The sequence below is a fragment of the Tachyglossus aculeatus genome, chromosome 14, assembly GCF_015852505.1.
Source record: "Tachyglossus aculeatus isolate mTacAcu1 chromosome 14, mTacAcu1.pri, whole genome shotgun sequence".
NCBI classification, from domain to species: Eukaryota; Metazoa; Chordata; class Mammalia; order Monotremata; family Tachyglossidae; genus Tachyglossus; species Tachyglossus aculeatus.
The window spans coordinates 16,149,388-16,162,314 of NC_052079.1; the positions used below are offsets into that span (position 1 = coordinate 16,149,388).

The following is a 12,927-nucleotide window of genomic DNA, read 5'->3' on the forward strand; positions in this document are numbered from 1 at the left end:
AAGTGCCCATCAGAGGTAAGGGTTGCGACACGGTCACTTACCTTACCTAGACAGAGGGGCTGTGTCCATCTCTCCCTGCCCATCCAGGGGACCGGTTCAGTAAAATGGAGAGAACACCCGAGGCTGTCAGGGGGGTTGACCGCCTGGACCCACTGAAATGGCGTATCTTAGCTCTCCAGGGGCTGGTTGTGACACACCCTTTCCTACTTTCTCCCACCAGGCCAGGGAAAGGCATCAAAGACAAGGGTCCCGAGAGACAGAATCGGTAGGTTCTGGGATCATCACAGGGGAATACCCGAGAAAATTCTATCTATGTACCCCAGCTGCTCCAGTTACAAAACCTCCTGGGGTGTTGAATCCCCACCCTGCCCCTCCACCCTCTCTAGTGAGCGGCAGTTCAGTCCTCAGAGGGAGCAGAGTCCATAAACCCCGAAAGGATGACCCATTGTCTAGGGAATCCTCTGTGTCAGCTTTCTTCACAACAAAATTCCTCTGGCCTGAGGAAATCCCTCATAGGACTCTGAGACTGCGGGGCATGGGAACAGGACAGACCCTTTCCCAAGGGAAGTCCAAGGTGGTAGAGGGGTCAAGACATCCCACCCTTCAAGCAGTCATTCAGCCATTCGGAGCGAGGGGACCAACCCAGGGGACCCCTGGGAGACCCTTTCAGCTCCATAATGTCAAGAGATTAGAATTTCTCTTTTCTGTTAGTGACCGCATGATCCCTGAGGCCTAACTCTCCTCTCCTTCCCCGGCTTGTTTCCCAACTCAGTCAACCCGCCCAGCAGGCCCAATGTGAGCCTCCACATACCCACTCGGGAAGAATTCCTTGGTCCCGAACTGGAGGGCACCATCATCTGTCAGGCCAAGCACTTCAGCCCCAAGGAAATTTCCCTCAAGTGGCTGAAGAACGGGGAGCTGCTCAAGGATGGCTTCATCACCGAGGGCCCCACACTCGAGGGTTCCAAAGCCTACCAACTCTCCAGCTCCCTGACGGTGAGCGACACCGACTGGTTCAAGGCCACTGACTTCACCTGTGTAGTGGAACACCCGAACACCCACTTCATTGAGATGAGGAACGCGTCGTACAAGTGCGGTGGTGGTAAGTTGCCATGCACCAGAGCTTCTCACTTGGTTTGCGGGGTAAGAGCAGAACAGCCAGTCCCACCACGCTTTTCTCTGCCTCTCGAGGGGCCCCTGGCTCCTATTGCCCCCATTTCCAGACTGATACCGGGACTCCAGGGTCCAGAAACAGTAATGGCCAGGCCCAGAGTCTATGGCTTGAAAATCTCCTCTGGGAAATCTGAGCTCAGCCAGGACCCCAGGGCCACCAGGGGTCGGGGAAGTCAAGGTGGTCAAACTAGCAGCCCAGACTAGCCCAGATGGAGGAATCTTCCACATTGATTCCAACTTGTCTTGGAACTCTGAATGTGTTATTCTCTGAACTGAACGGGAGAAGCAGCCTGGACTAGTGGATAGAGCAAGAGCCAGGGAGTCAGAAGGACCTGGGTTTTAATCTTGGCTTTGCCACTTGTCTTCTGTGAGACCTTGGGCAAGTCACTCAACTTCTTTGTGCCTCAGTTCCCTCAACTGTAAAATGGAGATTAAGACTATGAACCATGCCCCATGTGGGACATGGACTATGACCAACCTGATTAACTTCTAGACTGTGAGCACGTTGTTGGGTAGGGACCATCTCTATATGTTGCCGACTTGTACTTCCCAAGCGCTTAGTACAGTGCTCTGCACACAGTAAGCACTCAATAAATACGATTGATTGAATAAATGAACTCGTATCTACCCCAATGTTTAATACAGTCTCTGGCACATAATAAGTGCTTAACAAATACCAATCCTCCCCTGCAAAAAAAAAACCCCTAAATCCTTCCCATCCCACCTGGGGGGAACAGCACTATCCCAGGAAAACACTGGGCAAAATCTGTGCTGTCACTAATGTTTACTGAGGAAATGACAGGGGAAGGAGTCCTTGCTGAGTCTCCATGGACTGTGGGAAAGAGGCAGCAGCTCTTGAACAGCAAAAATTTAAAATCTTGGCTGTTCAGAGAAGGGAGCAAATGGCAGATTGGTCCTTGAATGCACTGGTCCTGCTGGAAAGAGAATCCCAAACATGAGTTTCTGGCCAGACATGTTCACGACTATTCTCTTACCTAAGGAAACATTCTTAACCTGATCTCCCATCCTTTTGGAGACTAAATCTGACTCTTCCTTCCATGCAGGACAATCAGGATCCATCAAGGTCTCCACCACCCCACCTTCCTTTGCCAGCATCTTCACCACCAAGTCCGCCAAGCTGGAGTGCTTGGTCACCGGCATGTCCACTTCTGACAGCCTGTCCATCGTCTGGGTTCAATATGACGGAAAGGAGCTGGCTACCAAAACCACCGTGTCCAAAATCCAGCCTGATGGCACCTTCAGTGCCAAAGGAGAGGCCTCAGTCTGTGCTGAAGACTGGCAGTCCGGGAAGAGGTTCACGTGCACTGTGTCCCATGCGGACCTCCCAGCTCCCCAGAGCTCCCACATCTCCAAGCAGAAGGGTAAGGGCCCCCCTCTCTCTCCCTACTCCAGGTCCTATGCAGCCATCCCTCAGTACTCCATGGGGTCATTCAGGGGCGAGCTGGACTCCATTGGCCCCCTGGCACCCTCTGGCATGAGGCAGCTTCCCCTGTGCCAAGTGGCAGGTGGAGCTGTTGATTGAGTAACTCTTAGGGGCCCCTACGAGTCTGAAAGTCTTTACAGGGGACAGCTCAGTCAAGGCCAGCTATTCCTTTCCCCACTCCTTGATCTGCCCAACCGCTACAATGGAGAGTAAATTGGACTCCTGTTGCCAAGCCCAGAACCAGCTACCTCCTCTCTGAGCTGGGAAGATTCCCCAAGAAGCCAGCAGGTCTACCTCCCCCAGACTCCCCTGCAGGGTGCCAGGCAGGTAGGTCCTGCTTAGTTCACTGCAAGCCCCAGGAGGAACGCTGGCCCCAGAGACACCCTCCTTGCCACTCTGCCCTCGCCGCTGGAAATGGGGAGTTGTGTGTAGCCCAGCTGACCATGTCCTGTCTCTCTCCTCCACAGAGGTGAATCTCCACTCCCCATCTGTGTACATCTTCCCCCCTGCCTCTGATCAGCTCAGCCTACGAGAGTCGGTCACCCTCTCCTGCCTGGTGAAGGCCTTCTCCCCGGCCGACGTGATGGTCCAGTGGCTGCATAAGGGCCAGCCGGTGCCCCAGGACAAATACACTGTCAGCGCCCCCGTGCCCGAGCCCCAGAGCCCCAACCTGCACTTCGCCTACAGCATCCTGACTGTGGCTGAGGAGGAGTGGAGTGCCGGGGACTCTTTCACCTGCATCGTCGTGCACGAGGCCCTGCCCCTGTACGTGATGGAGAGGACCGTGGACAAGTCCACCGGTAAACCCACCCACATCAATGTCTCCCTCGTGATGTCCGACACAGCCAACACCTGCTACTAGCTGCCCGTGGTTCCCCCAGCGACCTCTGCCCATCGCCCCTGCTTTATCCCTGACTTCCTTAATTTCCCCTCAGCTCACTTATAAGGTGGATTCTGGGGGCCGCTGAGGACACTGAATCCCCAGTTGTGTATATAAGAGAATGATGTCATTAGAATGGGGAAAAGTTGGCTGCCTTTGATCAAAATCAGAAATAAAAAAAAATCAATTTCAACCAAGAGGCTGTTTGAATACCTCCAGAGCCTTCTGTTTGTGCTGCATTCCTTGTTCTATAATGATGGTGTTTGTACACCACCTCTCTACCTCTGCTCTTTGGCCTTACCCCCCTCACTCTCTTCCTGGCTCCTCCTCTTCCTCCTCCATGGATCTCTTTTCCTTTTCCAGTCCAAGTGGGAAACATGCACACATGCTTCATTTCCCTTCAATGGCTCCGCAACTTTGAACCATTTTACTCTTCTTCTTCATGCACGCACACCACATGAAAATTGACACAGCGGAGACATCCCATACAACTGACTCAACATGGCCCGGACTTGGATACACATGCACAAACTCCAGAGACTGTAGAGTAATGAATGTCTATGCACTCCCCCTGGATCACCAAGCACTCAGTCAGAGATGACCAAGCTCCTCTATGGAAGGACTAAGACAGGCGACTTGTACCAAATTCTAACAATGCTGCTTTTGTGGCAGTGGAAACAAAACACATCTTGGGCTTCCCTCAGCCCCCAGGCCTACCAGAACAATGGGGGAAAGTGGCCCAAGTCCCTCATTTTACAGAACCTCTGTTCAGGGTATCAGTTGGCATTACCCAACTTTGCTTTGAGCAGGAGCCAGGGTTGGTGCCATAGTTCATTTCTCCTATAGGATCACACTTGTCACCCCCCTTGCTGGAAGGGACTGGCCCTTGCTCCCATTCTCAGATGAATGTGCCCTGAGTGTGGAAGAGAGTCCTGATCTAAGTCGATTCTTGCCCTACTCAACGTGGAGGAACAGATGCCTCCAGGGTTGGAGAGCGGGAGATTGGAGATCTTGAACGGAGCAATAGTGACACAGGCCCGTGTCAAAACTGACTCCAGATTGCCTCTATGTCAAATTGGTGACTCTTCTTCCAGATGCCAGAAGGCAACTAGACAATGTCCTCCCAAGGAGACTTGCTCCAGGGAGTGATTACGAGGTCATAAGACCCCCACGGCCAGTCTCGAATCGCTGGGGCTCCTAAAATAATGAGCATTGCCTTGCGGCTAAGTAACTTTGGTGATGAAACCAAACAGTCCAGTTGATAAAATGCACACTCCCAAAAAAGCTCAAATCCTAGTCTTTCCCTACTCCCAGAGTCTTGGAGGCTGTATAAGGAACAGGATCTCTGAGTCCTCAGTGGAAAGCAGTGAAGCCTGAGAGCATTTGCATAACAGATGGAAACATTTCAGTATAAAAGAATCCAACTCCCTTTGAGGGCTTTAAATTCTCCATAAGCTTTTGAAATCATTAGTCTCTTCTAGAATCATCTTTAGCCACCTCTCTCCTGCCTTTTCCTGGGAGGACTGAATTACACTAAACTCATCTCAAATAGATATATATATCTAAAATAAAATATATATATGTATATATATATATATATTACCCTACTCTTCCCTATTCTTAAGGTGAACTATGAATAGAAATCCAGTCCAATTTGGAGATCTCCAGATCTCCAAGTTTTTAAAATGCCAAGTGTTCCAACTCTTGATCCCTGGCACCAGATTTATCGTAGTTAGCTATATAAACCCAGGCTGTTCTTTCTTATCCACTCCACAACCTTGAGCAACATTCCAGCTGATTCCCATAAAATGGTGTGGTTGTATAAAACCTTATGTAAATCTACCAAAGAGAAGAGGTCTTATTGGACTAAAGCATCCACCTCACGATCAAAGTCTCTGAGTGACCTATGACTTTGGTTCCCCATCTGATCCCTCCTCTCCCCTTCTCTCCCATTCTTGGGATCTTAGATCAGAATTCTCTTCTGCTGCTGAAAGGCTCAGAAAGGAGCATCTGAGCCATTAAGCTGTAAGCTCCTTCCCCTGCCTCTCCCATTTGGGGAGATCACACCCATCAATTCCACTTACAAAGCCAGGATGATGCTCCCCGCAGTGTAGAGTTGAGAGACTGGAAGACAGAGAGAGAGAGAGTTTTGGAACACTCTGAGGTGTAACATCTGTGGAGAAGCCCAACATAGGGAATCCTGTTTTTCTTCCAATTCAGTAAGAAGGTTGGAAGGATAAAGGGATGTTTAGGGAGATTCCCCATGAACAGTTTGCTCCACCTTGGCAAGGTCCTCTGAAAGGAAAAGCAGAACTGGGTTTCCATTGGCTGAATCTCTTGCTGGTCGTCTTCCCCAAAACTCCCCATATCTTTTCCAACAACCTCTTCCCCTGCCACCACCATGGTCCTTTTTGCTAACCCTCCCTCAACCTCCATCACTGATGCTTAAATGAGATCTAGAGTAGCACTAAATAGAACTCAAGCTCTACAACTCTGCAACTCTAAGGTAGTATTTTCTGAGCTGTGCAAGTGATATAGATTTTAGGGTTGGGAAAGCCACCGGCATCGGTTTTCCTTATCCACCAATCCTTGGGGCACACACGTCTGCACATTCCCAACTGCATTCCCAACTCATACCTGATAGTTCCCGTAAATGCCTTTCTCCCTCACACGTACATAAATACATACATACCTTATGTTCGTTCTCATCTTCCTTGCTCCGTCTCTTTTTCTTTCTTACCCTATTCTTTGCCATCTCGAATGCAGCACAGAACAGACGTAAATTTTGAAATTCCATTTTATCTGTAGACAAATGAAAATGGTGGGCTGACTTCCCAACCCTCTCAAACCCTCAGAGACCTAGACCCAGCTATTTTCCAAGTCAAGATCAAGTCTGATTGGGGCAGTCACATATCCAGAAGGACTTTCATCATGGAAGGTTCCATTTCTGAGGCAAATTTGCCCACAGTGAGTCTAACTTGGACTCTGAGCTAACATTAGTAGGAACTGCTCCTTGTTGTCCAGTGCTACTGGTCTTCAATCAATTAATTAATGGTATTTATTGAGAGCATACTATATGCACAGCACTGTATTAAGGAGTCTGTGCACCAGAGAAAGGAAATACCACATATGACCTCCATTTGCTGCTACTTTTCACCTATTCTATACTGACTGGTTACAGAAAATGTTAGCAGCCAGTATCCTTTTCCTCTGGTTGAAAATGAGACGGTTACCACAAGCACCATCCAGAAATGTGTGGGCTTTTGTTCCCATTTTTCCACCTTTTTTTAAAAAAATGCTATTTGTTAAGTGCTTACTATGTGTCAGGTGTTGTACTGAGTGTATATTAGCTGAGTGTCCAGCTATTCAGGCTGGACACAGTCTGTGTCTCACAGTCTAAATCCCCATTTTATAGATGAGATAACTGAGGCACAGAGAAGTTAAGTGGTTGTCCTAGGTCACACAGCAGACAAGTGGCAGAGCCAGGATTAGAATCCAGATCCTTCTAACTCCCAGGCCTGTGCTCTACCCACGAGGCCATGCTACTTCTACTTTTACTTTCCCTTTGCAGATCTGGCCACTTTAATCCCCTCCCTTCCCTTCCCCCCACCCCCAGTGGGAGAGTCCAAGTCCATATGTCCTTTGTAAACCCAGTGAGTCCAAACCCCCACTGAACCTTTGTTATCTGTATCATTCAATTCTAGAAGGTGAAGTGAATGCCGAGGAAGAGGGGTTCGAAAACCTGTGGACCACGGCTTCGACCTTCATTGTCCTCTTCCTCCTGAGCCTCTTCTACAGCACAACAGTCACCCTGTTCAAGGTAATGAGAAATTAAATCAAGGGGGGGTTTCAACCCAACACACCCTCACACCTCTACCCCCCAAAAGCACCTGCCCTCACATCCTCCACCCTTGGGTGATGTTGCTCCCCTTTGGGAAATTTAGATGGATGAGACTCACGTTTACCCTTTGATTAGACTTTAGTCAATTGCACAGAGGATGGCAAGCACTTGTCAGTATTATACCTGGCGGGGAAAATCAATATGGAGGAATCAGCAGAGGAGTAGAAAGTAAAAGAAAGTGTGTTTTTCAGAGGTGGCTGATGACAGCTTCTGAGCTCCATGATCCCAGCCATTTCCACCCAATAAATTGTCCTTGGGGTTTCATTGCTCCTGTTTCCTCTTGCCTGAGGGGAGCAATCATCAAAGTTCTCCCGGAATCCATCTCGCTTTCCCAGTCCTGTCTTCAAATACCCCTTCACAGACTGCTCAGTGTATATTCCCCATCCTCTTAAAATAAAATGGAAATAATCCATGCATTGCAATATCATTTATAGGTCAAATGATTTCACCAGGAAGATCGCCTGGAACAAAAGAGATTGGACCAAAAGAAAGAATTTCCTAAAGGAATATCTCAGGTCAGATTGACCTCTGTGTTGCCTCCTGTACACAGTAGAAGACCAGGAGTATGGACTGTATCTCTACCACCTGGCTTTCATTTTGTTCTCTTGTCTCACTTCTTCTATATTAAGTTAAACTGTCTGTAATAATCCCGAGTCTTCTCTTCTGCAACTTCGAGCTCTAAGAGGATAAAGCATATCTTTCTCGACCTAATGCAATGCATGTTAATAGCTAACGGCATTAAAGGCCAATGTTGTTCAACTGTTCATCTCAGTCTTCCATTATTTGTGTGCCTTGTATATTGTGTTATCTTGAAATAAAGATGTATATTACATGGACACCACAATAACTTTCTCATGAGTCCTTCAGTAAAATCAAAATGTTTCCTGACTCCTCTCGGCTGTTCACCCTTAAATTTCAACTGAGACACATGGGACTGGGATTTGAGAGGTGATTAAGGGGGTTCCAAGATCTGTAAGAATAATGTTGGCTTACTTATGGAGGAGTATGAACAGTGAGGCAATAAACTATGGATACCAACCTGTATACAAGTTTATTTAAAACAACTAGGCACTCATAGCACTTGTCCATTGTGTTAGCAATCCCTGATTCAGAAGCAGAAATAGTAGCAACTGGCAACACTGGTTTTCTCACTTCCCTCCAGTCTGGAGGAGAGACATTTGTTCTACTGGTCTACAGCCCTTTAAAGTGTAAGCTCATAATGGGCAGGGAACGTGCTCGCTAATTCTGTTGTATTGCACTCTCAAGTGCTTAGTACAGTGCTCTGCACATAATAAGTGCTCAATAAATACCATTGATTGGTTTCTGCCCCTTAGCTCTAAATTTCTTAGGAGCTCCTCCCTGGCATTAGGTTTGTCAGTCAATCAACTTAGTCAGTAGTATTTATTGAGTGTTTACTCTGTGCAGAGAGCACTGGACTAAAGGACTTGGGAGAGTACAATAGAGTGAGTAGACATGATCCCTGACCTCAGAGAGCTTGTAGTCTAGTGGGGGAGACAGGTACTAAAATAAATTTCAGGATAATTACGGAATAAATAAATACATTTTCTTGATGTTTTATCACTCAGGAGCAGACAGATCTGCCAGACCTGGGGAAGGAGAGGGTTCTTCTTTATCAAAGTCTTCATTTAATAATAATAATAATAATAACAACAATAATAATAATAATAATGTCATTTATTAAGTGCTTACTATGTGCAAAGCACTGTTCTAAGCACTAGGACTTCATTTGATATGATCATGAAACAAGGGAGCAAATCAAAAGTGATCCAGTGTATGAAGCCCCTGAGTCTCCTATCAATACTCATTTTTTACACCTTGCCAAGGTGAAGGGGATTGATGGGCCCATCATTGGTATATTTGGCCATTTCTCCACACGCTATTAGCCAATCCCCATCTCTTCCTGGTCCATCTTTCCTTTCTCTGGTGGCTTCAAGGCCGCCCTCAGTTGGTTCAGATCAGTAACCTGACCATTGACAAGACAACCAATTGAGGGCAATTTTCAGGGCAATCTGGGCCACCATGGCCTCCTGGAAGTGCCTCCTTGCTTTGGTTCCCTTTGGAGAGAGACAATGGTTTTCTTCCAATGGACAATGAGGAACAGATCTGGGGGGGAAATTTCCCATTTAGACAAAGAACTGGATCCACTTAAATGACTCAGTTCCTGTTGAATTCTCCACTGTGGTGCTTTCTGGGAGTTAGTAGTTATGGTGAATGCTGGGAAGGCAAACTGGTGAAGCCAGTGGCTTTGGTCCTTGGATGGGGAAGCGATTGGAGGCTAGGGCAGTGGTTCAGAAAATTTCCATCTGATCCTTCTGATGCATTGAAAAGCGGTAGAGTGAAGAGGGTGTGGAGGACTGGGTTGGGCAGCCTATCACCTCTAAGGTGAATTCAATACTTGCTGTGACCAAATAGTATTGATGCAGTCAATACCCTAGATGAGACCTATCCCCAACCTCAGAGCTTGAAGGTTGGACTGAGTCTCTGCTTCCCCAATGGGACTCTTGGTATCAAGACTCTGAATTTGCTTCTACTGAAATATTTTTCTGCTGAATAGGGGAAAAGAGTACAAAAGACTTTGCTGAGCCTGGAGCAAAAGGACAGTATTCTCCTCCTGATGAGGGAAAGCCCTTTGGGGCTGGGTTCAAAACTTGGATTTCCACTGGAATGTTGTTCTATCTCTACAGGCAATATGGATTTGGTAACCTGTTAGTCGATTGGTAAGGATTTAGAATGGAACCATCTTGGAGAAAAGAATTTGGAGACCAAACCTCACAGGCTTGGCCGGCTGCCATCTGTCATTTGGAGAAAATATTTCTGATTTGTCATCCCTAGAGAAAGGTGGTGTGTGGGGAGAGAGAGAAGTCAAGGAGAAATTTTCAAGGCACACCCCATAAATCCAACATGAGATGAACAGCAATGAAAATAACACTTCCAGAGGCCCTGTAACATGGCAAGAAAAGAAATGAGAGGTTCAGCAACCAACCAAATCAAACTGTAGGACAACCATGCCAGGGCCACTGAGAGGGCAGTCTATGGCATTACAGTTCCAAATGAGCTGGTGGAGGGACAGAGATGGGTAACCGCTATGATCAAGAGACTCAAGATGGCAAACTGAAAGGGATAGGAGTCGTCAGTCTAGAAAGATGATTGTTGAGAAATGGGACGTGATTGAGGTGACCGAACAAAATCATGATGGATGAAAATCATGGAGGGTATGGACTAGTTGAATATGGAATTGTAATTAGCCAAATCCCAAGTCCCAAGGATAAGGGACAATCACTGGAGCTTGAAGGTGGGAGGTTCAAAAAAGACAACAGGAAACATGTCTACACCAGTGTGGTTGAGCACAAACAATTTGTTACCACAGGAGTTTGTGAAGACAGAAAAGTTCCAGCAGTTCAAGGGGAGTTGGGCGCATGATGGGTTACTAGTGGAAAAGTTAGGGGTGGTGAGAGAGAAAGTGAAGGATGTTAGATGGAAGTAGTAATAGTATTGATCAAGCTCAAAATACTGTCTTAATTTTTTTTAATAGTATTTGTCAACTGCTTACTATATGCCAGACACTGTACTAAGCACTGGGGTAGATACAAGCTAATCAAGTTGGACCCAGTCCATGTCTTAATCCCCATTTTACAGAATAATAAACCTCTCGGGTCCTTGAAAGAGACTTTGTTCATCGATCCCTTTCCATTATGGGAGGCTAGAGAAATGTTCTCTTCCCAAGGTTTCCCCAAGCTTATCCATGGAGAGGGGTCAAGCTGGAAACCAGGCTTCATGCAGGACCAGACCAAGCTACCTATTTATTATTATTATTATGGTATTTGTTAAGCGTTTACAATATGCCAAGCACTGTTCTAAGTGCTGGGGTAGACACAAGGTAATCAGGTTGTCTCACGTGGGGCTCACAATCTTAATCCCCATTTTACAGATGAGGTAACTGAGTCCCAGAGAAGTGAAGCGACTTGCCCAAGGTCACACAGCAGACAAGTGGTGGATCCGGGATAAGAACCCACATCCTAGGTCAAGGCCCAGGGGGATCCCTGTGGGTATCTAAATGGAAACTGGACATGTCTATAATTTCTCTCTTCCAGTAGGACAGCGGGCTCCAGACGTGTACCCACTGTATTCAGGGTGTAGAAGCCGCACTCCAACGGAGGACAAGGTGGCATTAGTCTGCTTAGCAACGAACTTTTCCCCGGATGGATTGGATTTCACCTGGAGCATCAAAGATGATGTGAAGAACTTTCCATCCATCCAAAAGACTGACTCAACATACATGAAGAGCAGCCAGCTCACCCTCTCAGCCTCAGAGTGGGCCTCTCAGCCACCCACTTGCACGGTGGAACACAACAAAGTCCAGAAAAGCGTCAAGTTTAAACTCCAAGGTGAGCCACCCTGGTGGACTGGAAATAACTGCTGCTTTTCCCCACTGGAGGGACCTGAGACATGGCAGCAGGAAGGTCCTGGGAGGTAGATTGCCCAGAAGAGGAACCCGATGTTGGGATGAGGAGGGTGGCAGAGGAGACAAACTGTTGCCCCAAATTCATTCATTCAATTGTATTTATTGACCCAAATGGCCAGTGACATCGGGAGACTCCAAACTCCTGATCAGTAAAGAGCTTTCTCAGCACACTCCGGTCACCTCCCTGAATGCCAGAAGACCTGGTGCTGCCATTCCACTCCCCTCGTCAGACCAGCCCGCCTGCTCCTGTCTATCCTCCATCTCTCCATCAATCCCCTGTCTCTCTCTCTCCCTCTCTCCAGACCGAAGGATGAGCCCACCCAGTGTGCATCTCTTTCCCCCATCCTGCACTGGCACCTCGGAGGGTGGCACTGTGGAACTCATCTGCCTGTTGCTGCATTTCAAGCCCAACTCCTCAGAGGTGCAGTGGCTGTTGAATGGGAAGGAATCGACCAAACTCGAGCCCAACCACTTCTCTGCCACCGACCAGGATGGCTCTTTCATGGTCCACAGCCTCCTGAGAGTGTCCAGTTCGAGCTGGGAGGGCGGGGAAACGTACACCTGTAGGGTCACACACCCTGCCCTGAAGGAAGGCCCGGAGCTCGTCAACATCAGCAAGTGCTCAGGTGCGGAGGCCGCTGCAGGGACTGTCCTTCTGATCAGCTTCCTGTTGTCCCTCACTCCCCCTTCTCCTCCTCGGGTTCTTCCCTCCTCAGAGTCCCCAATGGGGCTCAGGGTGGGTAGGGCCCAACTCCAGAATGACTTACGGGAGCAGCTCTCTCCAATCCCCCGCTAGACTGTAAACCCGTAATAGGCAGGGAATGTGTCTGTTTATTGCTATATTGTACTCTCCCAAGCCCTTAGTACAGTGTTCTGCACCCAGTAAGTGCTCAATAAACCTGATTGACTGTCTGACTGGCAGTCAATCAATCAATCAACGGTCCTGATTGAATGCTTACTATGTGTAGAGCACTGCAGTAAGCCCTCGGGAGAGTACAGTAGAGTTTGTAGGCAGGATACTTGCCTCTCCCTCTGAGTCCTCCCCC

The 12,927-nt window shown here is 47.9% G+C and overlaps 1 protein-coding gene, 1 long non-coding RNA gene and 1 gene segment (V, D, J or C); 2 read left to right on the forward strand and 1 right to left on the reverse strand.

The window, feature by feature from the left end:
* LOC119936667 overlaps positions 1 to 12,927 on the forward strand; it is a 159,351-nt gene that overhangs the window by 11,348 nt on the left and 135,076 nt on the right.
* Positions 1 to 12,927, forward strand: part of LOC119936666 — a 42,998-nt gene that overhangs the window by 11,093 nt on the left and 18,978 nt on the right. Inside the window, exons 2-3 of the mRNA XM_038756133.1 lie at positions 11,511 to 11,804; positions 12,184 to 12,507. Coding sequence (XP_038612061.1) covers positions 11,511 to 11,804; positions 12,184 to 12,507 — 618 coding nt within the window. The remainder of the gene's footprint in view (positions 1 to 11,510; positions 11,805 to 12,183; positions 12,508 to 12,927) is intronic.
* LOC119936692 lies at positions 2,087 to 6,284 on the reverse strand. The gene is made up of 3 exons (XR_005453823.1): positions 6,190 to 6,284; positions 5,582 to 5,621; positions 2,087 to 2,108 (listed from the first exon to the last, which is right to left on the reverse strand). It is a non-coding gene; the product is annotated as an uncharacterized LOC119936692 (long non-coding RNA).